The sequence below is a fragment of the Herpailurus yagouaroundi genome, unplaced genomic scaffold, assembly GCF_014898765.1.
Source record: "Herpailurus yagouaroundi ecotype Mexico unplaced genomic scaffold, PumYag 198, whole genome shotgun sequence".
NCBI classification, from domain to species: domain Eukaryota; kingdom Metazoa; phylum Chordata; class Mammalia; order Carnivora; family Felidae; genus Herpailurus; species Herpailurus yagouaroundi.
Genome location: NW_024412429.1, coordinates 12,569,059 through 12,596,732, shown reverse-complemented (window position 1 = coordinate 12,596,732; position 27,674 = coordinate 12,569,059). Strand labels below are relative to the sequence as shown.

The 27,674-nt window shown below is 41.3% G+C and overlaps 2 protein-coding genes across 4 annotated transcripts in view; one reads left to right on the top strand and one right to left on the bottom strand.

Moving 5' to 3' along the window:
• The window catches only part of TFB1M (transcription factor B1, mitochondrial), a 62,901-nt gene that overhangs the window by 12,846 nt on the left and 22,381 nt on the right, over nt 1-27,674 (bottom strand). The window contains exon 5 of the mRNA XM_040448818.1: nt 16,432-16,551. Within this exon, the coding sequence (XP_040304752.1) occupies nt 16,432-16,551 (120 nt within the window). The remainder of the gene's footprint in view (nt 1-16,431; nt 16,552-27,674) is intronic.
• On the top strand, nt 258-7,138 carry CLDN20 (claudin 20). Of its 3 annotated transcripts, XR_005782615.1 has the most exons (3): nt 258-515; nt 3,734-5,156; nt 6,091-7,138. XR_005782615.1 is itself a non-coding variant. In XM_040448819.1 (2 exons), the coding sequence occupies exon 2, from the start codon at nt 3,837-3,839 to the stop codon at nt 4,494-4,496; it is 660 nt and encodes a 219-aa protein (XP_040304753.1). In that variant the 5' UTR covers nt 258-515; nt 3,734-3,836; the 3' UTR covers nt 4,497-7,138. The 3 variants fall into 3 exon arrangements, 2 of the variants coding, with proteins under 2 accessions (XP_040304753.1, XP_040304754.1); XM_040448819.1 differs by having other exon boundaries at nt 3,734-7,138; XM_040448820.1 differs by having other exon boundaries at nt 3,442-7,138.

The window sequence follows — 27,674 nt, the reverse complement described above, 5'->3', positions numbered from 1 at the left end:
TTGACTATCATTTGCAAAGCACAGTCTAGTTAAAAATATTTCAGATCATATCCTTTAATTGGGGACATAACAAACTGTATCTTCCAACACAGATAAAAATTCAAAAATAAATTATAACTGTGGACTGCAACATAATATTAAAGGAAAAGAAAGCCTTTTTGTGAGCACGCGAAGAATTCCTCCTCTGTACAGTGACACAAAAGCATTTTCAGCTTTCAGGTTTCGACAAATCCTGTTGTAACAACAACTCCCTCCCTTCCCCGCCTCTCCTTTCTTAATTCTCCCACAGCTCAAAAAATGAGATGGAGAACCTGGTATTTATCTTCTAGCACCATCAGCAGTCTCTACCTCAGATTCCCATGTTGGTCTTTATGTGCGAGTTAACTTGGTGGAGCTCTGTCCCTAATACTCACAGGCTGGACGGGAGCCTCAAGTGTGGCTTCTCCGCCTCGAGCAGCTTCGTTTGAAGACAACTGACAGAAGGGGGTTAAGACACTGAAGGCTCCTGACAAAAGGTATGGAAAATGAGAGGCTTCTACAACGCTCAGAAATAGAAGTAGAGACCTTTAAGTATTTAGTTCGAACTGTGAAGTTGTCGGTCTGTTTTTAAAGTAATAGTTTTGTTATAAACAGATCTTGTCTGGAAAACTGACTTTACGTTTTAATGAAATCCACTCCAGACTTTCTGTTGGCAAGTAAGTCCATAAAGTCAACACTCACAGGCTCTGTTCTGCAAGCAGTGTATTCTGGAGCCCTGAGAGACCCGTGTATTTAGAACTAAGTTTTTACATGCAATCCCTCTGCTGCTTCTGCTGGATTTCCCTGTATTCCACCACCACCACCACCACGGAAACAAAGTATGCTTTTATTCCGTACTTACTTACGAGATAGCAATGTGAGAGAACAGGCCACAAACTGTATCATACTTGTGGCTGGAGAGGAAAAGAAAATTCACAGCAATATAGCTAAGATGCCAGTATGTTTTTACAAAAGGAACAGAACTAGTGACCTTCATTGTGGAGAACAAATTTTTTCTGCAGAAGTTCTCCGTGCAGAAGAAAGCATTTAAGATCCGATATTCAACAGTGAGCAGGCACTATGCTAGCTGAATGCAATGTCATATTGTTTACGCTGATTCCGGCTGTCTGTAATTTATCACTGCCAGTACGTGTTAATTAAGATGAACAAGCTGTCTGCAAGCCTGAATTACACTGAAATTTATAAAATGTATTGGTTAATGGGAAGAAAAAGGTTATAATTGGGAAGCTGAGCATAGATTGATCAACACATGAAGGTTACTCAACCAAAGTAAAAATAAAGAGGGAAATGAGATGCTCTTAGAGAATGTTAACAGCAATCTCGATGCCGAAGAAACCATAAGCTGACAAAGGTCTGGGAAGGCAGTAATTTAGGGAACTGCCTGGAATCTGAAATGTTAAAACCCAAACCTGAAAACAGCTATTATGAAACTATAAACATGTGCTTCATTTTTTTTTTTTCCTAGAAACTTTATTCTGTGCTATTTTAGTGTCAGGTATGAAAAGAGGTTTGGAAAACAGAAGTGAACCATACGGCTATGCCAAAAGCCGAAGTACTCTGATGTGTCTGTAAGTCTGATGCTTAAGGACTTAAAGTTTCAGGGAAACCCTTTCTTAAGTCTGTCATATTTTAAAGCTATGAACAAAAATATAAGCAGCAAATTTAGACAGCCCAGGATTTAACTTCTTAGAGAACCGATGCTATAACTATGTTAAGTTTGTACTTCTGATATAGGCACGGATTAGTATTACTTCAGCTATTTTACAAAAGCCAGGCATCAACCTCCTTGGGTGAGTCTCTGAGGCTAAGCTATTTGCCCCATTAATGTCTTGTGGTTTTTTGGTTTTTTTTTTTTCCCTTGGTGGGACAGGGAGTGGATAAAATTGACGGTTAATGGCGTTCTCTGCCTGCAGATGTAGCGTTTTCTGTGCTTCCCCGGAAGCACACGGAGAGCATCTCACACTTGAGTACTGGGGTGATGGTGGGGTAGGCGGGAACACCCGGACACTGTTGCTGAGACCTGCGTGGCCTCGGGGGGTTTACCACCTCAGTGTCCTTCCCAATCGGGAAAAATGATGACGCACAGAGTTATATCTATGGTTTGGTTCAGCTCTAAGATTCTACAAAAATAAATCAGTTCGATGAAGGAAGAGGGAAAAGAAAAAATATTTCAAATGTTATTAGATAGCAACTGTCACGTGACAGAAAACAGCATGCGAATCACAGTGTTGATTATAATGTATGGAGTACTTTCTAGGTGTTGCATATTGTTCTCTAACCCCTTAAAATGCATTTAACTCTTCGATATACATACTATAATCCTATTTTCCAGAAGAAAATACTAAAGCAGAGAGAGGTTCTGGAAAGCGAAGATTTGAGCCCAGTATTTTGGATTCAGAGCCCCACACTGCCTTTTGTAAAATATATGAATCGTGACAGAGCCACTCTAATACGTCATTCAAAAACGGATTCAGAAACACAAAAAAAGTTATTACTGTATTTCAGAAACCATTAGACTTCCCTCAAAGAAGGCAGTAATTACTGCCAGGGTAAAGCACAGCCAAGCCACAAATTCGGTGCTGTCTTTACTCTCTTCTTAAGAAAATGTTAAATTATTTTTGGTATTCTTTCACATACAACAAGGAAGTGGTTATTTCTGGCATGTACTTTCAAGATTCAAGGTCACTACCGAATCCGTCAGAACAACCGGTTTTACGGCAGACTACTTACTTCATCTGGGTCAGGGAAGGATTCTGGTCCCAGCTAGAAAGGATCTCACATTCTCACAAGCAAAAGACAGTGGCCTAATTGTTCCTGCACTGAGCGTCTTGCACCTGCAGTGAAACGAGTGCTAACCTAGATAAGGATTTTGTAAAAGTTTATTAACAGGAAATTAGGGATAATCATGCCTGTGGCTTTAACTTCTTTCCACGAATTTCCTTTCCTCCTTAAACAGTTTACTTGGGTTATGTGTCTGGCACATGGTAAGGGCTTAATGAATATTTTTTAAATAAAATCATTTTTTGAATACTTAAAACTTTTCTAAGATTTATAAGTCATTTTTTAATTTTTAAAAATGTTTTTATTTTTGAGAGAGAAACAGAGAGACAGAGTGTGAGCAGGGGAGGGGCAAAGAGAGAGGGAGACACAGAATCTGAAGCAGGCTCCAGGCTCTGAGCTGTTAGCACACAGCCCGAGATGGGGCTTGAACCCACAAATGGTGAGATCATGACCTGAGCTGAAGTTAGACGCTTAACCGACGGAACCACCCAGGTGCCCCTAGAAGTCATTTTTAAGAGGTGGGCTTAAACTATTCATTTCTCCCTTATTACCTATTAAGTATTTTAATTAGAAATCATAGGGTTTAAAAAAAACCTGTAAGCTATTAAAATTCTTTATCAGATCCTACAACTGGAATTCGGTATGTCAAAATCTCCCAAGAAGGCATCATCATAGACTTCAGCACAGTTCAAATTCTAAGAAGAACAAAGTGGCCACTTTTCGAGAACCACCCATCCGCACTCCGGAGAATGACCGGTAGTCTCTGAGGGCCTGGCGTGAGCTTTTCTCTTGGGCTGGAGTGTCCTCATCTACTGCGAGGCCCACTCAAACGTGTTCCTGCTCCCACCGTACGTGGAAACGTAAGCCTTTGCGTTATCCTTTCTTTTAATCCCGGTTTGTCTTCCTTCCCTAGCCTTTGTTACTTGGTTCTCTGCCGCACAGACAGCATTACGGTTTTGACCAGGGGCCATCATAATCAAGCAGCAGGTAACAGGGGACCAAGATAAGGTAACATCATGGCGTCCGCGGGTCTCCAGCTCCTGGCTTTCGTCCTGGCTCTATCTGGGGTGTCTGGAGTGCTCACGGCCACTCTGCTGCCCAACTGGAAGGTGAACGTGGATTCGGGCTCCAACATCATCACGGCTGTCGTGCAGCTGCAGGGGCTGTGGATGGACTGCACGTGGTACAGCACCGGGATGTTCAGCTGCACCCTCAAGTACTCCATTCTGTCCCTCCCCATCCACGTGCAGGCCGCACGGGCCACCATGGTCCTGGCCTGTGTCCTGTCCGCGCTGGGGATCTGCACTTCCACAGTGGGGATGAAATGCACTCGCTTAGGAGGGGACGGAGACACAAAGAGCCACGCTTCTTTTGCCGGAGGAGTCTGCTTCATGGCTGCAGGGGTCTCTGGTTTAATCCCAACCGTGTGGTACACAAAGGAGATCATAGCAAACTTCCTGGACCTGACGGTTCCAGAAAGCAACAAACATGAGCCCGGAGGAGCCGTCTACCTCGGATTCATTTCGGCCGCGCTGTTGTTCGTCTCCGGCATGATTTTCTGCACTTCCTGTATGAAAAAGGCTCCGGAAGCTTGGCTCTTTGCAGCCAAGCAGCGGCATACCTCCGCCATGCAGCCAGAGGGCAGCTCCGCGTACAACCTCAAAGATTACGTGTAAATGACCGTGTCACGCGTATGGAATGTTTAGGTGCCTGCTGTGGCTTTCGTCTTTTCGTTTCAGAGGAAAACTATAAATGAGGTCATTTAAAATGCCAACAAACTATTGTGTGCAATTAGATCCGTTTTAAGATTCTTCTTCCATTCCTTTTTTCGTGTTTTATCCAGTGGTTTACAACTGAAAAAGGTTCTGTTTTATAAGACAATTGATGGGGTTTTTTTCCTTTTAAGATAAACTGTTGACACATCTTCTGAACTGTTATTTAGTTGGATTTTATAGAAGAACTAAACTGCCAAGTATCAAAAAGCGCCTCTCTCTGTGTTAATCCAGGGTATCATCTGCTTTTGCTGTGTGTTGGTAACCACAGGGACTTGCTTCTGTTTTCAAGCCTGCTCTTTGACCATGAGGGAAAGAAGAGATGTCCATCTCTCTTAAGTGTTGCCCAAACCAGCCTCCCCAGCTTCCCACCTACCGTGACCTCCCTGCTTCCTTTTTCATTTTAGAAAATATCGACGTACGTGTCCAAGAGCCAACGATAGGCTATTCAAAGATTAGGCAGGCAGAACTAAGGAAAAGAAACTGGTAAATGCCACCACAGCAAAGCAAAACCAAATCAAGCGCGAACTGAAATCTCCAGGATTGGAAGGCATTAAGTACAAAGTAAGTGACAATAATAGCAGTTTGCTTTATCTAGAATGCTTAAGAAGTGCCGTCTTCTGCTGCTAGCAAGAGGATGCTCCAGATTCTGTTCATTTATCCTACAACCCACAGTCTTCCCCTTCCCTCTCACTGATGAGTATCTGGATGGTCGAAGTTACTTTAAGTTGTCGTTTTTTTCTCAAGTTTGATTCACGTTAACAAAAACGTTGCTGTTCTCTTATAAATGAGCTGCTTCCAGTAGTAAACAGAACAAAAATTAAAGTATAAAGAGTACTTTAAAGATGTAAGTTAATTTGTGATATGTAATCCAAATGTCTTAACAAGAAAAAAAAAACTGGATTTTCTAATGCACAAAGGGGACAAGGCCCACTATTGTTTCTAATAATTCATGTAATTTAGGCTTAGTCATTGCTCACTATAAAATGGTAAAGGGGGAAAAAGGATCATTTCTTTGCACATCAGTAACTCAGGAAGTGTGAAGAATATCTTTTATGTGACTACATATTTTTCATTTGTGCCTACAGAAGTAGAGACTAACATGTTTTATACCTAGTTTACTCACTCTCTTCTGCAACAGTATCATTGGCCATTAATAGGATGGCTAAAATGGAAAGGTATCATTTCATCTGGGAATTAGGAAAAGACATATTTAAACAGAAGCTTAAAGTATGGATTTCTTTTGGAGGGTCAAAATATTTTCTAAACACATGTATACTAAAAATAACTGGTAAAAAGTATTTTTATGCAAATTAATGTGACCAGATTGGTTTGGCACCTGTATCTCTCTCCTTTTGCTTACTGGGACTGGCTTTATATGCAGTTTCTGTACCTGATAGTCCTATGCTAAAAGTTCACCGTATGTGTTCTATAAAAGTCTATACATACTTCAAAAAATAATTTTTATTTTGCTCTAGAATATTTTCTTCTTAAATAGGCACAGGGATGTTCTGAACTCCAGAAAAGCAGCCATTTCCTACAAATAATGGCCTAATTCTATCCAGACTGGACACAGCAATGATGAAATGGCTCGGAGTCCCTCCGTCCCCCCAGGCCGCACCCTTGCTGCATTCCTCCACCCGGAAACCTCCCACACTCACCCCTTCCTTGCCCGCCCACGCTCCGACTCCTCCTTGGGGGTTCACGCGGGACCTCCTTTGTGACCCCACTCCTGACTCCCCGAGGGTCGCTGCTTCCAGCCCTGTACTCTCTGGGAATACGGTCTATTCAAACAAGTTATTGCATCTCCGACTAGACTCTGAGACAAGGTACCGTTTTTACCTTTGTAGCCTCCTAACTTGCCAACAGCGCTTATGAGGACGTGTCAGTCCTTCCGGGACGTACACGGACTGGTTTAAACCTCAGGAGGACTCTAGGAGGCAGGCACTATTCCTAGCACAGAGGGGAACTGAACCAGGGGAAAGTACAGTACCTCACCAGCCCAACAGCAGGCGGCTGGTAAGCGGAGAGATGGGATTCAACTGGAGGGAACTGGCCCTGGAGTCAGACCAGGTGCCTGCCGGCTTACGCAGGGCACAAGGCTGCGCGGCGCGTGTTACTGAATCTAGGTCTCGGTCCCCTCCTGTGAAAATGAGGATAGAACGGCACCTACGCACACAGGGGCTGTAAGGATTCAATGACAGGATGTGCACACAGCATTTGAAGGGGCGGGGGCGGTAAGCACACTCGGGACTTTCTTGGTCTACACCAGCATTTTCCAAAGGGGGGTGGGTGGAGCCTGCAGAGGACACAGGGCAGCGCCGGGGGCCGGCTTTGGTCATCACAGCTGGGGTAGGGGTACTGGGACCCAGTGGGCGGAGGCCAGAAATGCTATGAAATACCCTACAATGCCTGGGCAACAAAGAATTGTCTAGCCAAAAATGTCAATTGTGAGGAGGCTGAAAAACCCTGATCTAATGTATTTGAATTCTATTTAAACATTCATTTTAAAGAAAATAATAAAGCTACCAAACCAAAAGAAAACACCAGAAAGCCCCAGAATGTCCTACTTATTTTACCTACAGAGCAGATATATGTGTATATGTATGTATGTATATATGTGTGTGTGTGTGTGTGTGTGTGTGTGTGTGTGTGTGTGTGTGTATGTGTGTGTGTTATGACTGAAGAAATCAGCGAGTAATCTGGGCAACGACATGGGCAGGTGAAAGGGTCATCAGAACACTACCTACAAATGGGCAGGAGCAGGCTGGGGTATAGACAGATCCAATTCTGGATTCAATGTTTTCTCATTACATCTTTTACGACTATATTTTTAGCTACAAGGCTTTAGCATAAATTCACTGTACTGACTTTTGAGATTTGTATCATAGCCTATAATCCCGTGAACCTGTTGCAATCTCTTCATTACCTCTGATAATTTTTTAATTCACTTCACTGCACTTTATACATACACGAATGGGTCACCTGCAAAAATGCAATTTTGTTTCTTCCTTCATTGGGCTTATAATACTTCTTGTTTATTTTATTCTTGAGTAGTTATAAAAACATAACTTGTATGAAGGTAAATTGTAATAATAAATATCTTGTTTCTATCCAACACTAACTTGATTTTTAAGAAGGACTCTTGTACTTTAATTATAAAACTGGATTTTAGTTTACACGTTTATTTTTATTTTAGACTCACTCTCAAAAAGAATTTGCGGCTACTTACGATAAAACTGCCGGCATAATAAGAACAAAAACAATGATAAAATAAAGTTACAAAGAAGAGAGAGAGGATGCTATTAAATAATGCTGTTTGGAGGCTACTAAAGGAATTACGTATGAAACTTAGTTTAGAACTTGGAGCAACCAAGGCACAGAAGGCCACATGAGGCGTCTGATGGCGGTCTCGGGCAGGTGCCTACAGAGGCTAGAGAGGCTGCCGGGGGTGCCGCCTAAGCCCCCACTGGGCTGTGCGTCCGTCCCCAGCTGCTGTGAGTGCAGGGCGCTACCAGCTCACACGTGCGGAATTGCCTCCCTTGGTAGACTAGGGCACCACTGCTCCTAGGAGGTGGTCGTGAGCCAAAGACTGACCACACACGTGTAGAACATGCCATTCCCTCGACTGAGTCTGTGGGACAGTTTGTGCCCCATTGCTCCCCCTCTCCCCACTACCCTCTGACCCAGTGGGACCAGGCTGACGCTGGTCTCCAGGCACAATATTCCTGCTTAGCTTTTGTGCCCCCCTTGCTTTATCCTGCTTCCCTCACCCTTCTTCTGAGAACACTCAAAACGGCACTTTCATAAAAATTCTCATCTCAGTCCCTAATTCCAGGCAATCAGACCTAACACAGAAGAATATTAGTTAAGTAGAAAAATATGTCCACAGGGTTCTCAAATATAGGGCAATATTCAACAGAAATAACATCCTCACTATCTGATTTCAAAACACACAAAGGCTTGAAAAAATGGCTTTCTTATGTGAATCCACCCATTTTACGAAGATCAAGATTACTTCACAAAGAAGTCAAGGCCTCAATAGCTGTCAGCAAGGATGGCTGAAAGCTTCTAAAATGTGGTCCTCAAAGGTCAGGCATGGATGCCTCAAGTTGTGACCTTTTCTTTATAATGTCACGGGTATATCATCGTTAATTCGTCTAAAATTGTATTGACAATATGCTTTAAATCTGTCCCATACAGGGTTAACTTGCTCCACATGCAGTACTCCTAATAGGGCAAAATTAGATATAAACTATATGAAAGTCTTAAAAATTAAAATCTGTATCAGGATATACCGTAAATAGTTTATAATCATAATAACAGTGACCTTCCACTGACTGCCTCCAAATGCATTACTTCACATTACTTCTCAAAACAATCCTTCAAGGGTGACATTACTGCCCCAATTTGGGATATATTAAAATTCAGCCTATTAACCTGACCGAGTTCTTGTAATTAGGGACACTGGAATTCCAGTACATCTAGTTTCCTTTAAAATACCTCTAGGGGCACCTGGGTGGCTCAGTTGGTTAAGCATCGTCTGACTTCAACTCAGGTCGTGATCCTGCAGTGCATGAGTTTGAGCCCAGCATCCGGCTTTTGCGCAGAGCCCGCTTCAGACCCTCTATCTCCCTCTCTCTCTCTCCGCCCCCACCCTGCTTGCACTTGCTCTCTTTCAAAAATAAAAATAAAAATAAAACATATAAAAAAATACTTCTATTTATTCCGCCAGAGTATGCTGCCTCTATCATATTAATGAAACGAGCCCATTGCAATTCTCATTTTATATCTAAGCGACCTACCTACTAGGTTTGAGGATAGCATAGTGGTTAAGACCCAAAGCCTATCCATTCTGTTGGGAGTAGGTTAGATTAGAAGCCCCATGACCACAATTTTAAAAAGAAAAAAAAAATGACACAGAATTTTGAGGATCTAGCTAATAGCTTAGTATTTCTCAAATTTGATTAATGTGCAGATCGGCTCAAAAAATTACTGTAGAACTCCAGAAATACGTGGATTCTTCAGGGTTTAAAAATGTCAGCTTGAAAAACTTAATTAAGCTTTATTTGCTCATGGAAGCATTTTTCAATTGTGAATCTGCACTGTAAAACATTTTGTCTTGTAATTGGTAAAATAATTTTATGAACTCAATAGTGAAATGAAAATACAAAATTTTAAAAATTCTGACTTAACTCTATTCACTAAAAACTCCAGAAGTTTAAGAAACACTAGAGTAAGTCAATTTGACAAATTTTATGAATCTAACCTAGGAAGTTGCATTTTCTGTAGATAGAAAAGAATTTTGGGTTCAAATTTTGGGACCTAGAGAGGTTAATAAAAATAATGAGTTTGACAAGAATTTAGGTCAACTATTCTGAACAGGATTATTCTAGTTCATGGAAGTAAAAGCCTTGCCTTGATTAAGTTGGTTTGTCTAAAGACCAATAACCAGGAGGGATTACAGATTCTCCAGAAAAATTCTAAGGTGGTATAAATACGTTCTTGAAATATCACAAAAGAAATTCTCATATCTAATTCTCAGGGTTGGTTGAGAAGAAGTACTGACTTTTAGGAAACTTCTTTGAGCATCTATAGAGAATTAACCCCTCTCTCTGGACTCCCCAGTGAACCTGCCTGTACCTCTATTTTAGCACTTTTTTTCACTTGTGTTATGAGTTATTTGTGTTTATGACTTTCTCCTCTTGTATTCAGAAAGGTTTAGCCATAGGGTTAGGCTTGTGCCATTATTTTATCTTCTCTAGAAGATTCTTCTCCTTTCTTAAGAAAATAAAAATTTTTTTAAATTTGTTCAATGCAACCATCCATCAGTCAAATATTTTCTGGCTTTCCTCAGAATATTCCCAATCTGCTAAATAGTACAACTACTTCAGAGCAGCAGAGAATTCTCTTAGAACTAAAATTTAATCATTTGATTTACTATTTTCCTTTATCATAATACAGTCTCTCCCCTCTTTGATAACTGTTTTCCTAGATTACAAATAAATTCCTTGCATGTAATATTTATAACATGATGAAAAGCATCTCAAGAAAACTGCTATGAATATGTTTAATTTGTTAAAAAGCAAACATTCCTCAATAAAGTGAACCAAAAACATAGCTAGTTTTTTTTTCAAATAATAAATATTTTCATGAGGCCTTAATCCTTGAGGAAAGAACATTAACTAACTGCATGTGTATCTTACCGCAAAATCAAGGATAAGGTTGATAACAACCTCTAAAAATGCCCTCAACTAAGTAACTAAAACAAAGAAAAACTTTCCATTAAAAAGATTCTAAAATCCACCTTAAGAAACACTTGGTAAAATTTAAATAGCTTCAAGATTCTGGACTGTGGTCAGAACCCTAAGTAAAAAGCCTAAAAGTAAAGATCTTTGTTTCTGATACATTGGGGTCCTACACTATTCAAAATGTTATATATGCTCATATGTGCATTATGAGAAGAAAGAAAGCTATATGGTCAACTGGTTTTCTTCATTACAATGGCCATCTGTTCTAGGATAGAAAATACCTGAAAGCACAAATAAATTAAACCTGATGATGACCTATAAGACATCTCCAGTCATTGGGTCCTGTCTGGGATCTGACAGGATCTATTATTTTGGAAGAAACCATTTACAGTGTCTGAAAACTTGAGATGCTAAAGGGAGGTGGTACTGAAAATGAGTTTTCTGAGCCTGACTTAGAAAAAGCTGAAAACTATTATAGGAGGGAAGAAGGACTGAATTTCTACAGTCACGCCAAAGCTCAGTCAACTGTGGTGGACAACATGGCAGAGGAAGTGGATGGTGGGAGCAGAGACTACGGAGACTTCTCAGACCACGCTTCAACATGGACAAGGAGGGCTAACACTACTGGTTGGGGCCCCATTCTAAATAGATCATCTCGATCCAAAAAACCATATGATACAATTTTTTTCATGCTGTCTACTTTCCTTAATGAATCTCAAATGAGACTTTATACGACTTTATTCTTGAGAGTTTCGGCAAGCAAGAAGAAATCTGTTCCTCACCAGCTGTGAACTCCCTGATGCAGACTCCATGTCTGATGGTGCTCCTATCCCTTTCATCTTTCAGGCATCACCAACCGCCCCCCTCCGCCCCCGCCCCAGCCTAGCCTGGCCTTTCCACTCAATACACATCCGACAAAGAAACAGATGAGTTTTTATAATATATATCCTATAGTAACTCATCCAGTAGTAGTTCTGCTAAAACAGACACCACTTTATTGATTTTTATTTTTGGCAGAGAAACTCTGTTTCTGTAATTAGCATGTAATAGTAACAGTCTTGTTTAATATCCAACTATTTCCCACAGATGATTAATCACAAGTAACACTGCCAAAACAGGATCTCTTAAAAATGTGCAAAGAGGAGGACCGAAGAGGGCGGTAGAGGAAGACCACCCCTGGCTCACCTCCTCCATGGACACAGCAGATAACAGGTACATCTGTGTGACTAACCCTAAATAGGACCTGACGACGGCAGAACGGATCTTGCAGCTAATCACAGCAGAGGCAACACTGGAAAGGGGAGGAGGAACAGAGCTGTGGTTGGGAACCAAACCCCGAGTGACACTGACCACAGGAGAGAGCAGGGAGAAGGGAGATCACACCGGACACCAGATACCCCAGCACCGGGAACACAAGCACCCACTGCATCTGGCCTTGAAAACTAGCGACGCTTAACTTAGGGCGCTTTTAAAATCAGCGGGGCTTAACTCTGGGTACCTTAAAAATCAGTGGGATTAACTCCAGGAGAGCAAGAGGACATAGGAAACTGAGTCCCCACCCTTAAAGAGCCAACATATTAAACAGCTCCACCCAAGCACAGCACAACACCAGGAGCTTGAGAAGTGCCCACGGAATATGCGCAGGAGATTTACTTACGAATCTCAAACGTGCACTAGAGGGGCAGGGGTCTTCAGAAGACCCCTCCGGAGAACAAAGCGCTGGCAAACACCATTTCTCATCCCCGCTCTTGGCCTAGCTAGCCGGACTTTTGCGGGAACCAGCACTAACGCTCCCCACCTGTCTAGCTAGTGCCGTACCCCGTCCCCTCGTGTGCTCCTGTGGACTGGCCCCATCTAACCTGCCCGCCGTGGCAGGCATCCCTCCAAAGCGGCTCCTGCCCTGCCACACACTGCAAGCAGCCCTGGCAGGGCTCGGGGCCACTCCAAAAGTGCCACCTGCCCCGGGGAGAGGGAGAGGAAAGCCCACGCAGCACGGCGTCCAGCTGCAGTAGCTGAGCCTTTTCGCTGGCTACGCAGGGACAGAGCCTTGCCATTCAGTGGGCCCGCAGCTGCGGCAGAGGCTGACTGCAAACACCTAGTCTGATCACTGACTTTACCCACCTACAAGCCCAGGTAGTCCTCAGACGGGCACCTCAACAGCACAAGGACCAAACCCCGTCCAGCACACCCACAGCACACGAAAGTGGGTCACTGCAGCTGACTGGGCTGAAGACAAACGTGGCTCGGCCACGACGGCACGGTGCATGCCGTCCACATAGGAGATGCCCCTGGAGCACCTGCTTCTGGTGCCCAGGGCGCACTGTGCTACAGGGCACCACATGACCTCTTCTATGCAAGGCCACTACTTTCGAGGCCGGGAGACGTAGCCGACTTCCCTAATACACAGAAACAAAGTTAGACAGAAACAAAGTCAGAAGTGTGTCCCAAATGAAAGAACAAGACAAAAATCACAGCAAAAGAGCTAAATGAGCGAAGATAAGCAAAATGCCTGATAAAAAAATAAAAAGAATGGTCATAAAGATACTGGACTTGAAAAAAGAATGGATAAGCTAAGAACTTCAACAAAGAGAAAATGTAACACAGAACCAGAGATGGGGAACTCAATAAGTAGAATTAAAAAAACACACTAGAGGGAACAACAGCAGATCAGGGGAGGCAGAAGAATGGATCAGTGATCCAGAAGACGGGGCAATGGAAAGCAATTAAGCTGAGCAGCAAAACAAAAAAAGAATAAAAAATGAGAGTACGTTAAGGAACTCAGAGACATCATCAACTGTATTAACAACTGCATCGTAGGGATCCTAGGAGGAGAAAATATAAAAAGGCAGAACTCTTATTTGAAGAAATAACAGCTGAAACACCTTCCCTAACCCAGAAAAGGAAAGAGACATCTGGATCCAGAAAGCACAGAAAACCCCTAACAAGATTAACCCAAGGATGTCCACACCAAGGCGTAAAAAAAGTAACAATAAGGAGAGAATTTTAAAAGTAGCATGAGAAAACACAGTTACATACAAGGGAAATCCCATAAGGCTTTGGCAGATACATTCAAAGTGCTGAAAGGAAAAAAACCTGCAAGCAGGAATACTATCCAGCAGGATTTTTATTCAGAATTGAAGATGAGATGAGGAGTTTCCCCAAACAAACATTAAAAGAGATCATCGCCACTAAAACATCCTTATAGGAAGTGTTAAAGGGACTTGAGGGGAAAGGAAAGGCCATAACTAGAAGAAGTTATGAAAGGAAAAAAAACTTCACAGATAAAAGCAAACTTCTAATAAATGTAGATTAATCATTTAAGAAAGTATGGAGGTTTAAATACAAAAGTAGTAAAATCAATTATATGTACCAAACTCAGCCAAGGGATTTCACATTTTACAACGTAAAAAGATGTAAAATATGATATCACATACATAAGACATGGACAGGGTAAGTAAAAATTTAGTGCTTTTAGAAGATGTTCAAACTTAAGCAACCATAACTTCATACAGACTTCTATTCACATTAAGATATACATGAACCTAATGGTAACCACAAATCAAAAACCTGTAACAGATATACAACAAATAAAGATAAAGAAATTCAAGCATAATACTAAAGAAAGCCATCAAACCACAAGGGAAGAGAGCAAGAGAAGAAGAAAGGAATAGAGAACTATAAAAACATACTGTGTATGTGCATTACACCATACACAAAAATAAACTTAAAATAAACTAAAAACCTAAATGTGAGCCCAAAACCATAAAACCCCTAGAAGACAACATAGGCAATAATCTCTCTGACACAGCCATATTTTTCTACATATGACTCCAGAGGCAAGGGAAACAAAAGCAAAAATAAACTATCGGGACTACACCAAAATGAAAAGCTTTTGCACAGCAAAGGAAACCATCAACAAAACAAAAAGCAACCTATTAAATGGGAGAAGATATTCGCAAATGACAGATCTGATAAAGGGTTAGTATCCAAGTTATACAAAGAACTTACGCAACTCAACACCAAAGAATTCAATTAAAAAAAAATGCACAGAGGACTTGAGTAAACATTTTTTCCAAAGACGACATCCAGATGGCCAACAGACACATGAAAAGAGGCTCAACATCCCTAATCATCAAGAAAATGCAAATCAAAACCACAATGAGACATCACCTTGTATCTGTCAGAATGGCTAGAATCAAAAAGACACGAAATAACAAATGTGGGTGAGATTGCGGAGAATAAGGAACCCTTGTGCCTTGTTGGGAGAAATGTAAATTGGTGCAACTACCGTGGAAAACAATTTGGACATTTTTCAAAGACTTAAAAATAGAAATACCATATGATCCAGTAATATGACTACTAGTATTTACCCAAAAAAACACAAGAACACTAATTTGAAAAGATATATACACCCCTATTTATAGCAGTTATTATTTACAACAACCAAGATATGGCAGTAATCCAAGTGTCCATTTATAGATGAACGGATAAAGAAGATGTGGTACATATGCATGCATGTATACATACACACACACACACACACACACGCACACACGCACACACACAAGGAATATTACTCAGCCATAAAATAAGAATGAGATCTTGCCTTTTGTAATAACATGGATGGACCTAGAGTATATATGCTAAGTGAAATATGTCAGGGAAAGACAAATACCATGATTTCAATTACATATAGAATCTAAAGAACAAAACAAACGAACAAATAAGACACAAAGAAACAAACAAACCTAAAACCAGACTTAACCACAGAGAACAAACTGGTGGTTGCCAGAGGGAAGGGGGGTGAGAAGATGGGTAAAATAAATACAACTTCCAGTTATAAAATAAATAAGACATTGAGCACCTGGGTGTCTCAGTCAATTGAGAATCCAATTCTTGATTTCAGCTCAGGCTGTGATCTCACAGTTTGTGGGATCGAGCCCCGTGTCAGGCTGACAGTGTGGAACCTGCTTGGGATTCTCTTTCTCCCTCTCCCACTCGCATGTGCACGCTCTCTGTCTCTGTCTCTGTCTCTCTCTCTCACACATACACACAAACACACACACACACACACACGATCTCTCTCTCAAAATAAATATATTTTTATTTACTGTGTGAGCACTGAGGAATGTAGAAGATTGTTGGATCAATATGTTGTACAACTGAAACTGACATAACACTGTATGTTAATTGCACTTCAAATAAAAAAAAAAAGGTGGAAAAAAAATTCATGATAAAAAATGTTTGAGGTAACTTGAATTTAGAAATCTATGCAGAAATCACAAAACGAATACTGATTTCTTTTTCTGAAGATGAAGTGACCATACAACTTATCTTCCATCCTAGAATACTTTTAAGAGTATGAGGTGATAATACCACCACCACCAGGTCAGCATGGGTAAACGTAGACATTTGGTCACTGTAAAAGGGAGAAAAGGTAGGACAAGAACTATTCACACAGTGTGATTTTTCTTATTCAGGAGAGATAAACAGTACAGTTTGCATGGAAGTGAAGATCAGATCCTAGAGATAATTTCCTATGACACATTCTCAGATGAACAAAGATTTACAAATAAACAGAAACTCACCTCTGGTTTAGGGACAAAAGCCCGACCCGGAATGGTCAAGATGTGCTGAACGTTGCAGAGGTACTGGGCCATAACAGAAAGGCGACTGCGCTGTTTGCTTCCTGTACTGGCTGTAAGTCTCTATGGGACAAAAAGAATTTTTAGCAAATAATTAATCCAGTCTGATTAGACGGAATGCAGCCAACATCCTATTATCTATGGACACTAGATGGAGTGTTGAGATAAATTTTAAAACTGTAGGCTGTCTGACACATGATACACAGGCAGCATGGGGAACATTTTCCTCCAATATCAGCAGAAGCGAACCTAGGAAATGTGAATTATATCCTATATAATGCACTCAAAAATCCAGTAAGAAAACTTCCCTATCACTGGATGCTGGGGATTTTCAAACCACTGTTACATTATGTAGGAGAAGGTCCTATATGAAACAAATATCAGTCTATATTTGCTGAATGAAGAAATTAGGAAGCATAATTAAGAACTAAAAAGACTTATTTAATTTTATGAATTACCAAAATGTATGAAGGAACATTTTCAACAGTGTGCTTTTCTTTATTTAAATCTAATAAAACTTAGGGTCGCCTGGGTGGCCCAGTCGGTTAAGCTGCCGACTTCGGCTCAGGTCATGATCCCACGGTCTAGGAGTGCAAGCCCTACATCAGGCTCAGTGCTGACAGCTCAGAGCCCGGAGTCTGCTTCAGATTCTGTGTCTCCAGGTCTCTCTGCCCCTCTCCCATTTACACTCTGTCTCTTTCGCTCTCAAACATAAACATTAAAAAAATCTTTTAATCTAATAAAACTTTGAATATTCAGAACTCTTGGAGAGTGTTCTTTTGTTTTTGCAAAAACCAGGAATTTCATCTTTTAAGAACCTAAACAATTTTAAAACCAGGTGTATCTAAATTTTTTTTTTAATGTTTTATTTATTTTTGAGACAGAGAATGAGCAGGGGAAGGGCAGAGAGAGAGGGAGACACAGAATCCGAAGCAGGCTCCAGGCTCTGAGCTGTCAGCACAGAGCCCAACGCGGGGCTTGAACTCAGTAACCGCGAGATCATGACCTGAGCCGAAGTCGGACGCTTAACCGACTGAGCCACCCAGGCGCCCCAAAACCAGGTATATCTAAATTAACTCATAATTGCAATGCAATTTCAACCAAAATCTCAAAGGATGTTTGGAAGGAAATTTACATTAAATTCCCTAAAATTTTATATGGAAAGACAAAGGGCCCAGGGTAGCCAGAAAGCTCCTGAAGAACATCAACGTGGGGCAGGCTGGGGCAGACTCACCCCACCAGACATCAAAATTAAGGCCAAGTATGGCATTGCTCTAGGCACAGACCAACAGAACAACGGCCTTGGAAACAGACCCAAGCACATGTGGATGTTTGCCGTGTGACAGATGTAAGGCAGCAACCACTAATAGAAGAAGGATGGACCACTCAATCTGTGATATTGGTAGAAGTAGGTATATCTACAGGAGAAAAGAGTAACTCCCCATCTCGTACCATAACCAAAAATAAATTCCAAGTGCATTAACAAAAAATAAAGAGCAAAACTTTAAAATTTTTATAAGTATTTATTACTCCATGCTAGGCAAAAATTTCTTGAAGATGCAAAAGCAAAAGCCGTAAGAGACTGATCTGTTATCTATTAAAATTTAAAACTTCCATAATAAAAAAACACTATAAACATAAGTCACAGAGAGAAGGTATTTGAAACTCCTTTGACAAAGGATTAGTGTTCAAAACATAGGAGAACTCCTACACATCAGTAACCGAAAGATAAACAATAGAAAATATGCTAAGAAATACACTAAGAGCACCCAAATGAACCATAACCATGAACTATGCTCAACCACATTACAAATTAAGGACATACACATTTCAGCTATAATGAGATAAGCTTTCCTATCCACGAAATGAACAAAATTTCAACAACAACAAAAAGAGCCTGGCAGAACCTAGAATTGGTGAATATATGGAGCCTGAGGAACCCCCACCTAACGCTAGGGAGAACGGGTACAAGCACTCTGCATTACAATTTGGCAAAATATACAGGAGAGCCGAAGCTGAGTACACCCTCATGACCCTTTAGGTCTACCTTCAGGACGTGTCCTAGAGAACAGTACATATACTTCCACAAGGAAATACCGTGGAAGAATGTTCCCTACCACATCATACATGCATAGCGTCAAAAATGGCGAGAAAAACATAAAGGCCCGTCAACAGGAATGAACAAGCAAACTGTGGTAATTTTGACAATGGAACACTAAGTAACAGTTAAAATGAGTAAGAAGGTGTTACCAGCACAGATCCCAAAATAGAGCAGAAAATAATGAAGTGGCAGAAAACATGTGGAGTATGACTCCATGTATATAAAAACTTTAAAACATTACCCGTCATTGTTTCCTGTGTGTGAACATATATGTACTGCAAAACACATGCATGGGAATGATGAGTATCAATTTTGAGTACAACTCACAGGAGAGAAAGAAAGGGGGCAAAAGAGGGTTTTAAGCATATCTGTAACATTTTATTTCTTAAAAAAAAAGACATAAAATATGGCAATGTTAAGATTAGACATAACTGAGTGGAGGATGAAAAAAAATGAGGCACACTGACTTTTAAAAAATGTATCCTGCTTCTCTATGTTCTTAGAGTTTACTGGATACTCTGAGCCTCTTCTAAGTGATACAGGGTCAGCCTTACAAACGCCAATGGCTGCTGGATTAATCGCGGAGTTGAGCACGTTGGCCGTGTGCCACACCACTAAATGAATGTTTACCGCACTGCATTTTGTCTTCCTGCTTCACTGTCATGTGCAGATCCCTAAAATTCCCTATTATTTGCTACTTTGGACCTGTTTGGACACGAAAACCACATAATTTGGCTCGCAAGAGCTTTGCCTTACGTAGGTTTTAAAACTGAGATGCTCGGGGCGCCTGGGTGGCTCGGTCGGTTAAGCATCCAACTTTGGTTCAAGTCATGATCTCACAGTTCGTGGGTTCGAGGCCTACCTCAAGCTCTGTGCTGTCACCCGGGAACCTGCTTCAGATGCTGTGTCTCCCTCTCTCTGCCCCTCCCCTGCTTGTGCTCTGTCTCACTCAGGAAAATAAACGAACGTTAAAAAAAAAAATTATCTGAGATGCTCAGAAAATTTCCTGTGGGGAAAGTAATAGATTTCGTAGCATCTGTTTTGTTACTCAGAAGCCATCCCTCCACCTCATCCCTCTTTTTAAATTACCTGGCTCTGGTCTATATTTAGACAGTTGAAGTGACTGGGAGGCCCAGTTCAGGATAAGTGATAGGCTGCTACAATATAAATGACAAAGTAAATTGTTCCTTAGTAAACTGTAAAACCAAGAAATGCAGATATTCAAGCAAAAAAAAAAAAAAAAAAAAAAAAAAAAAAAAAAAAAAAAAAAAAAAAGACAAACACCAGAAGCCCGTATTTAAAGAATAAACTTATGGATCAAAGGGTCAAAAATATTTCTAGTTCCTCACGAATTTCTTTTAGAGCTTAAATGTACCATTGCCACAAAAGTAAAAACTTCAAAGTGCACTGTGCAACTGGCACAATTCAAAGCAGTTGTGTAAAACTAAAATCTAGCGTGAACTTAATCCCAAAATAAAAAAAAAAATTTTTTTTAAGTAGAAAAATTAGGCTTATTCTTGGGAAGCTACACAGCCAAATATCAGGGACACTGAAAACGACATACTTCCTGGCAAGGTAACTCCCTCCCTCCCTGCTAGGGATGGACCATTAAGCGGCAGGGGCCCCTGAAGATGGGAGGAGAGCAACAAGCTGATCCTGGACCCAGAAAGGAAAGACCACAGGTCCGGTCACACGGAGAACTTAAACATCATGACTGCAGCAGAAAACACACGACCTGGGTTCAAGTTCAGCTTTCCCTGTAACTAGCTCCGTGACTTTCTGCCAGACCTTAACTTATGTTGAGCCTCAGTTTCATCATCTATGAAATGAGGTTAGATGAGATTTGTTAAGGTCTCATTTACTGCTACACAGTCTGATTCTATTTTATGAGCTGGAACTTTATACTGTCTATATGTTCTTTAATGTGTGCGAGCTGAATTCTTAGCTTTAGACCCTGCAGACCTGGAGAGAAGAGGACTGTGCTCAGTTGCTTCTGCTCTACAACTCAACAAAGCCAAGCAAAGTTAATGCCTAATGAGCGCTATCTGTGGAATATAAAATCACAAATATGACACTGTCAAGAGCAAACAGAGGGTATATGAGAAAATACTGCTCGCCATATATTGTCCTGTTTAGACTTTCACTCGCAAAATGTGAAAATTGGTCAGAGGACCAGTGTTAACCATGCTTCTGGAGCATTCCATAAATTATAGACTCAATGTAAACTCTTCTTGATACCCGTACTAAAATTTAACTAAAATCAACATTTTTTTTCTGGTTAAAGAAAAAATAATTGCATATGCTGAAGTTAAAGCAACACTGTTATTAATAATCACAACTGACATTCTGAGTCACTGAAAATATTCCTCCACCTCTTAAGCCTCTGTTCCTTTGCATTTTCCCCCAAAAGAATTAGAGTACATAGTGTTTTGCATCTCTATTGTGTTATTCAAGAACAGAAATACCATAATAATCATGTCATCTGAGAAAATAAAAGTCCAAGAACAAATCAAAAGGCTGAGAAAACAAGAAAACTATTAATATATGCTCAACTCAAACACACAGAAGAGAGTTAGAATCATAAGCCGGGAATGACATGGGCCTTAGGAAAGTAGTGATGCCTTACAGTTCCTAACAAACACAAAAGGGCCCAAGTTTTTGGGATGGAAAATTCTAAGATGGCTGAGAAAAAGATTTTATGGCTAAATACCCTAAAGCAAAGGTTCCTATCCTCGGCATTGCTGACGTTTTCGGCTGGTAAATGTGGAGCGATTCTCTGTTGTTGGGGCTATCTTGCGCACTGAAGGATGTCTACCGGCTTCCCTAACCTCTACCCACTAGACACCAAAAGCACCCCCCAGTTGCGACAACCAAAAATATCTCCAGACGGGCAGAAGTGAGGAACACGGCAAAGCGGGAGGATCCTGAGCTCACTCCCGTGAACATAGCACAGCTTCAGCTGCGTACAGAGCAACTCTCCCTGAGAATGACCTGACGACTGGGAGAACAGTGGAGGTAGCTGTAAATATAAAGACAAAGCCTCAAAAAGGGAAAGAGGGACAAAGACATGGTCAGGTCAGGAACCAAACCCAAGAGTGAGAGAAGATATATCCCAGGTGCAAACGTCCTCCCTGGGAAGTGAGGGGTTATAGCCCCACACCAGGCACTCCCCACCCTGGGGATCTGCACCAGGAAGTTAAGTTCCCGTAACTTCTGTTTCTGAAAAGCAGCTGGGCTTTGCTTTGGGAGAATTGGAAGGCTAGCAGAAATGGAGATTCTGCGCTTAACGGGACTACACATAACCTCACTTGCTCCGAGAATCCGCAAAGAGGCAGCTGCTTGAAAAGTGGCCATATGTGCAGAAAATATATTGCCTGATTTTAGGGAGCAGGCCAAAGGGGCAGGGTTGTGTAAGAACTTTATCCAAGAGTGGACATGCTGGCAGGCACTATTCTTCTTACCCTCTCAGCCTATGCGTCCGATGCTGGCGGGCACTAGTCTGACACTCTCCATACACCTTTCTGGCACCGCTTGCCCTGCCCCGGTGTTCCCCTGAAGACCTGCATTGCTGAACCCGCCTTCCTGGCAGGTGCTCCTGGACTCCTACCCTGTACACCTGGCAGAGAGCCTCGTGGAGACTGTTGCCCCAAAAATCAACTCTTGCCGGGGAAGTGGGTGGGGCATCTCTGCCCCCCAGTGTACCTGTTGCAATCACAGTCCAGTGCCAACAGAGGGGTGCATACAGCCAACAGGGGACACCCCTGAAGCACATGGTTCTGGTGACCCACAGCACTCCTTCCACATAAGGCCACTTCCTTCAAGAACAGGAATCCCCGCTGACCTACCTAGTATATAGAAACAAATACAGAGTTAGACAACATGAGCAGACAGTAGAAAAGGTTCCAAACAAAACAGGACAAAGCCTGAAAAAGAACTAAACAAAAAGAGATAAGCAATCTACCTAATAAAGAGTTCAAAGTGATGGTTATAAAGATGTTCACCAAACTCGGAGGGAGTGGATCAACTCAGCAAGGACTTAAATAAAGAGATAGAAAATATAAAAAAAGAGCCAGTTACAGCTGGAGAATACAATAACTGCAAGGGAAAACACACAGAGGGAGTCAACAGCAAATCAGGGGATGCAAAAGAACAGATCAGTGATCTGGAGGATAGAGCAGTAGAAATCATTCAGGTTGAATGGCAAAAAGAAAAAAAGAATGAAAAAAATCAGGATGGGTTAAGGGACCTCTGGGACAACATTGGGCACACACCACCCATCTTATAAGGAGTCACACAGAAAGAAGAGAGAAAGGACCAGAAAACTTAATTTTAGGAAATAACGGAAAAGCTACCTAACAAGGAAAAGAAAACACAGATCTACGTCCAGGAAGCAGAGATACCCTAAACAAGATGAACCCAAAGAGGTCCATATGGAGACAGATAATCATTAAAATCTCAAAAATTAAAGACAAAGAAGGAGTCTTAAAAGCAGCAAGAGAAAAGCAACTCGTTATATAAAAGGAAATATCTATAAGAGCTGATTTTTCAGAAAATCTGAAGGCCAGAACACATGACATATTCCAACTGCTGAAAGAAAAAAACCTACAACCAAGAACACTACCCAGCAAGAAATATTATCATTCAGAATTAAAGGTGAGATAGTTTCCCAGACAAACAAAAGTTAAAGAAGTTCATCACCACTAAACCAGCCCTTGCAAGAAACGTTTAAGGGATTTCTTTAAGCAAAACAGAAAATGCCATAACTGGATGAAAATCACAAAAGAAAAAATTTCACTGGTAACAGTATTATACATTAAAGGTAGTAAATCAACCCCTCATAAAAGCTAGTACGAAGGTTCAGACAAAAGTAGTCAAATCAACCATACCTATGATAATTAAGAATACACAACATAAAAAGACATAAAATAGGACATCAAATACATAAAACATGGGCAGGAAGGATAAAATTGTAATGCTTCTAGAATGGGTTCGAACTTAAGCAACCATCAAGTTAAATAGACTACAATGTTCGTAGGTTGTTATAGATAGCCAGAAGGCATGAGGTGGGGTCAAGGGAGATTGTTTTGTCTTTTAAAGTTTATTTATTTGTAAGAGAGAGAGAGAGAGAGAGAGAGAGAGAGAGCGAGAGAGCACGCTAGCGTGCAAGAGCCAGCTCTGGAAGGCACACGCGGGGGAAGGACAGTGAGAAAGAGGGAGGGAGAGAATCTGATGCAGACCCTGCAGAGCCTGACGTGGGGCTCGATCCCACAAACCAGGAGATCATGATCTGAGCTGAACTCAAGAGCTGGATGCTGAACCCACTAAGCCACCCAGGCTCCCATTTTGTTTTGTTTAAAAAAAATTTTTTTTTCATGTTTATTTATTTCTGAGACAGAGAGAGTCAGAGTGTGAGCAGGGGAAGGCAAAGAGAGAGAGGGAGACACAGAATTTGAAGCAGGCTCCAGGCTCTGAGCTGTCAGCACACAGCCTGACCCGGGGCTTGAACTCACAAACCATGACCTGAGCCGAAGTCAGTCGCTCAACTGACTGAGCCATCCAGGCACCTTTTTTTAAAAAAAAATTTTTTTTAATGTTTACTTATTTCTGAGACAGAGAGAGACAGAGTTGTTTTGTTTTGTAAAATGGATGACATTAGAGCAGGTTTCCTTTTTGATCGTAGTAATCCAGTAAAGAGGGAGTAATCAGTGATGGAAGAGAAAGAAGGTAATAGTTATAAATCATGATTTTAAGATTCTGACAGGTCAATAATTAAATAAAAGTCTCTGAAATTATATGAAAAACTTCCAGCAAAAGCTCCTTAATTCGGTTTTAAATTCCTTAATTTTGAATAGTTCTGTGAAGATTTCTGGTGTTTTGTTAGCTGCTTCTCATCACTTGTTTTTAAGCATTTAATTTTGAGTTTACATGTACCCAGAATTCTTCTTGTTCAGTTTAACTTTCCTCATAATTTATACATGTCATAGATACTGAATCTGTGTCCACGTGAATATTATTCTGTTGTGATTAGACGATCAAGTTTTGGGAGCCGGACTAGCTTGGCCTAAGTCCCAGCTCTGCTACTTGGTAGCTGTGTGGTCTTGAAGAAGCTAATTAAAATCTCGGAGCTTCAGGGGCGCCTGGGTGGCGCAGTCGGTTAAGCGTCCGACTTCAGCCAGGTCACGATCTCGCGGTCCGGGAGTTCGAGCCCCGCATCGGGCTCTGGGCTGATGGCTCGGAGCCTGGAGCCTGTTTCCGATTCTGTGTCTGCCTCTCTCTCTGCCCCTCCCCCGTTCATGCTCTGTCTCTCTCTGTCCCAAAAAAAATAAATAAGTAAAATTTAAACACGGAGATAGAAACAAAACGAAATCAAAATCTTCTTTAAAAAAAAAAAAAATCTCAGAGCTTCAGTATCCTTTCCTATCAAAAGTTAGTAAGTCGCAAGGATGAAAGGTTCAGCACAGGGAATACAGTCGGTGGTGTAATACCTTGTGTGCTGACAGATGGCAGCTACTCTTGGGGCAAACACAGCACAACGTGCACAGTTGCTGAATCCCTACGTTGTACACCCGAAACTAACTTTGTGTGTCAATGTCAATTAAAAAATACTATTTCATTAGCTTGCTTTGAGGCTTACATAAGAAAATGCACCTAAAGTGGCATCCATTCCATAGCAGACATTCCATAAGTAAGAGCCAATATTATTATCAGTAGCATATAGGCAAATTAAAAGCAAAGTGAAAAATATTCATATAATTAAAAATTTACAACTGTAAAACTCAATAAATTGCCTAGTGAGTTAAATGACAGAAATTTCTTCTGAATCACTCAAGTAATCTTTGCTTTCATATAGCTTTCAAAAGGTATGCATTAAATATTTTATGGAACTAGACAGAGGCAGTGGTTGCCCAACAGTGTAAACGGACCACATTTGAGTAAGTCACGCACTACAAAAAAAAAAAAATGTCTCCAGATACTGCCAAATGTCCCTGAATGGGGGGCTGGGGGCAAAATCGTCTCCACGGAGAACCACTATTCTCAAGTGGAACATAGGTAAAGAGAGAGGGAGAGATCTAAGGAATAGAATTCTTACACATGTGTAAATGCAGAGGAAGGCATCTAAAGAACAGAATTAATGTGACTACATTATATATATATATGTGTTGTGTGTGTGTGTGTGTGTGTGTGTAATTCTCACATATGTATATAATTCTCTCAGGGGAATTCTGATATTAAAAAGTTGTCTACAAAAAAACAAGGATGAAGCTGAATAAAATGTATGAAACGACACTTTGCATAATCTAAACAACAGCATTATGGGACTATGAGCACAGACACCGGAGAAAGAAGGTGAGAGGTGAGCCTTACAACTGAGCAGCTAACAGCCTGGAAGCCATACTCAGGCAGCAGCACAAGCAGGAGTAGAAACAGAGCCCAGTGGTCTGACGAGAGGAGACAGATGCCAGGCTCTGGGAGGCCAAGGCAGCCAGAACTTATGAGGCACACTACTGGATATGTAAACACACACACACACACACACACACACACACACACAGACAGGGGGCATGGGAGACAGGAAAGGGGAGGGTGCTCCTGAGATATGCAAAGGGATCCCTTCAAGTCTCTGACAGAGCATCGATCTAGAAGTGCATGAGGTTGGGAGGCTGGAGAAAGTAGCATCAGAAAGTGGGACAAAAGGAGGTCACACAGGGCTAGAGATAGTCTGTATACCCAACAGCCAAGTAAAGAGCCCTTGAAATACACGGGGTACTGGGTGGATTCCTCAGAAAGGCTGGGACTTAATAGTGTGACTTTAATTAGCCTCAGATTAAAGGCTGCTATAGACCTGTCATAAGCAAGCTTAAAAGCAAGCTCCAAACCAATATGCACGTGACTCATCTTTGTGTCAGAACAAAACCCACCACTCAGGCCAATACAACAAAATCCAGCCCTCCACAAGATTAAACAAAGCAAAACAAAACCTCACAATATCTAGCATCTCGCCAAAAATTACCAGGCTTGTGGGGGGACTGGGTGGCTCAGTCGGTTAAGCATCCGACTTCAGCTCACGTCACGATCTCATGGGTTCGAGAGTTTGAGCCCTACATCGGGCTCAGTGCTGACAGCTCAGAGCCTGAAGCCTGCTTTGAAATCTGCATGTCCCTCGCTCTCTCTGCTCCTCTTCTGCTTGTGTGCTCTCTCTCAAAATTAAATAAATATTAAAAATAATAAAAATTACCAGGCTTGCAAAGAAGCAGAAAAGTAGGACCCATAGAAAGAGGGAAGGGAAAAAAAGCAAATGGTAAAATGATACAGAAATGACAGAGGTAGTGAAATTAATAAGCAAAGGTCTTACAACAGCTATTATAAATATTATACATATGTAAAGATGCCAAGGAAAGCATGAACATAATGAAGTAAGGGAAAATACAAGACCCAAATGGAACTTCTAGAAGTAAAACTACAATATCCAAAATGAAAACTGACTAAAATTAACAACAGAGTAGCCACTGCACAACAGAGTAGTGAATCTGAAGATACAGTAACTGGAAACTTTTTTTTTATATTGTTGGTGTTTCCAAGTATATGTGTTTGTGACAGTTAAAGTGTGATACAGGTGAATTCAACGCATCAAGAGTTCTACGGAAGCTGTTCTGCAAAATATTACATACTATACAAACTATTCAAGTCAGACAACACCATTTTTTCAGTGTCTTTTCAACTGAGAAGAACCCTATTCAGCACACTTCTGAGGTGGTGCATACAGAGCAAGCTTTGTTTTTGTTCTTTATTTTCTTCTACAATAGCTTCATATTTCTCTTTCATTTCTGTTGATTCTAGGTGAGGCAGCTCTATTTCTGGATTTTCTAGGGGCAGCAGCTCCTAAGTGATGCTTTAAAAACGCACAGCATGGGGCGCCTGGGTGGCTTGATCGGTTAAGCATCCGACTTCGGCTCAGGTCATGATCTCACGGTCCGTGAGTTCGAGCCCCGCATCGGGCTCTGTGCTGACCGCTCAGAGCCTGGAGCCTGTTTCAGATTCTGTGTCTCCCTCGCTCTCTGCCCCTCCCCTGTTCATGCTCTGTCTC

What these genes read in the sequence shown, in the direction of transcription:
- CLDN20 (XM_040448819.1), top strand. Translation starts at nt 3,837, where the DNA reads ATGGCGTCCGCGGGTCTCCAGCTCCTGGCTTTCGTCCTGGCTCTATCT.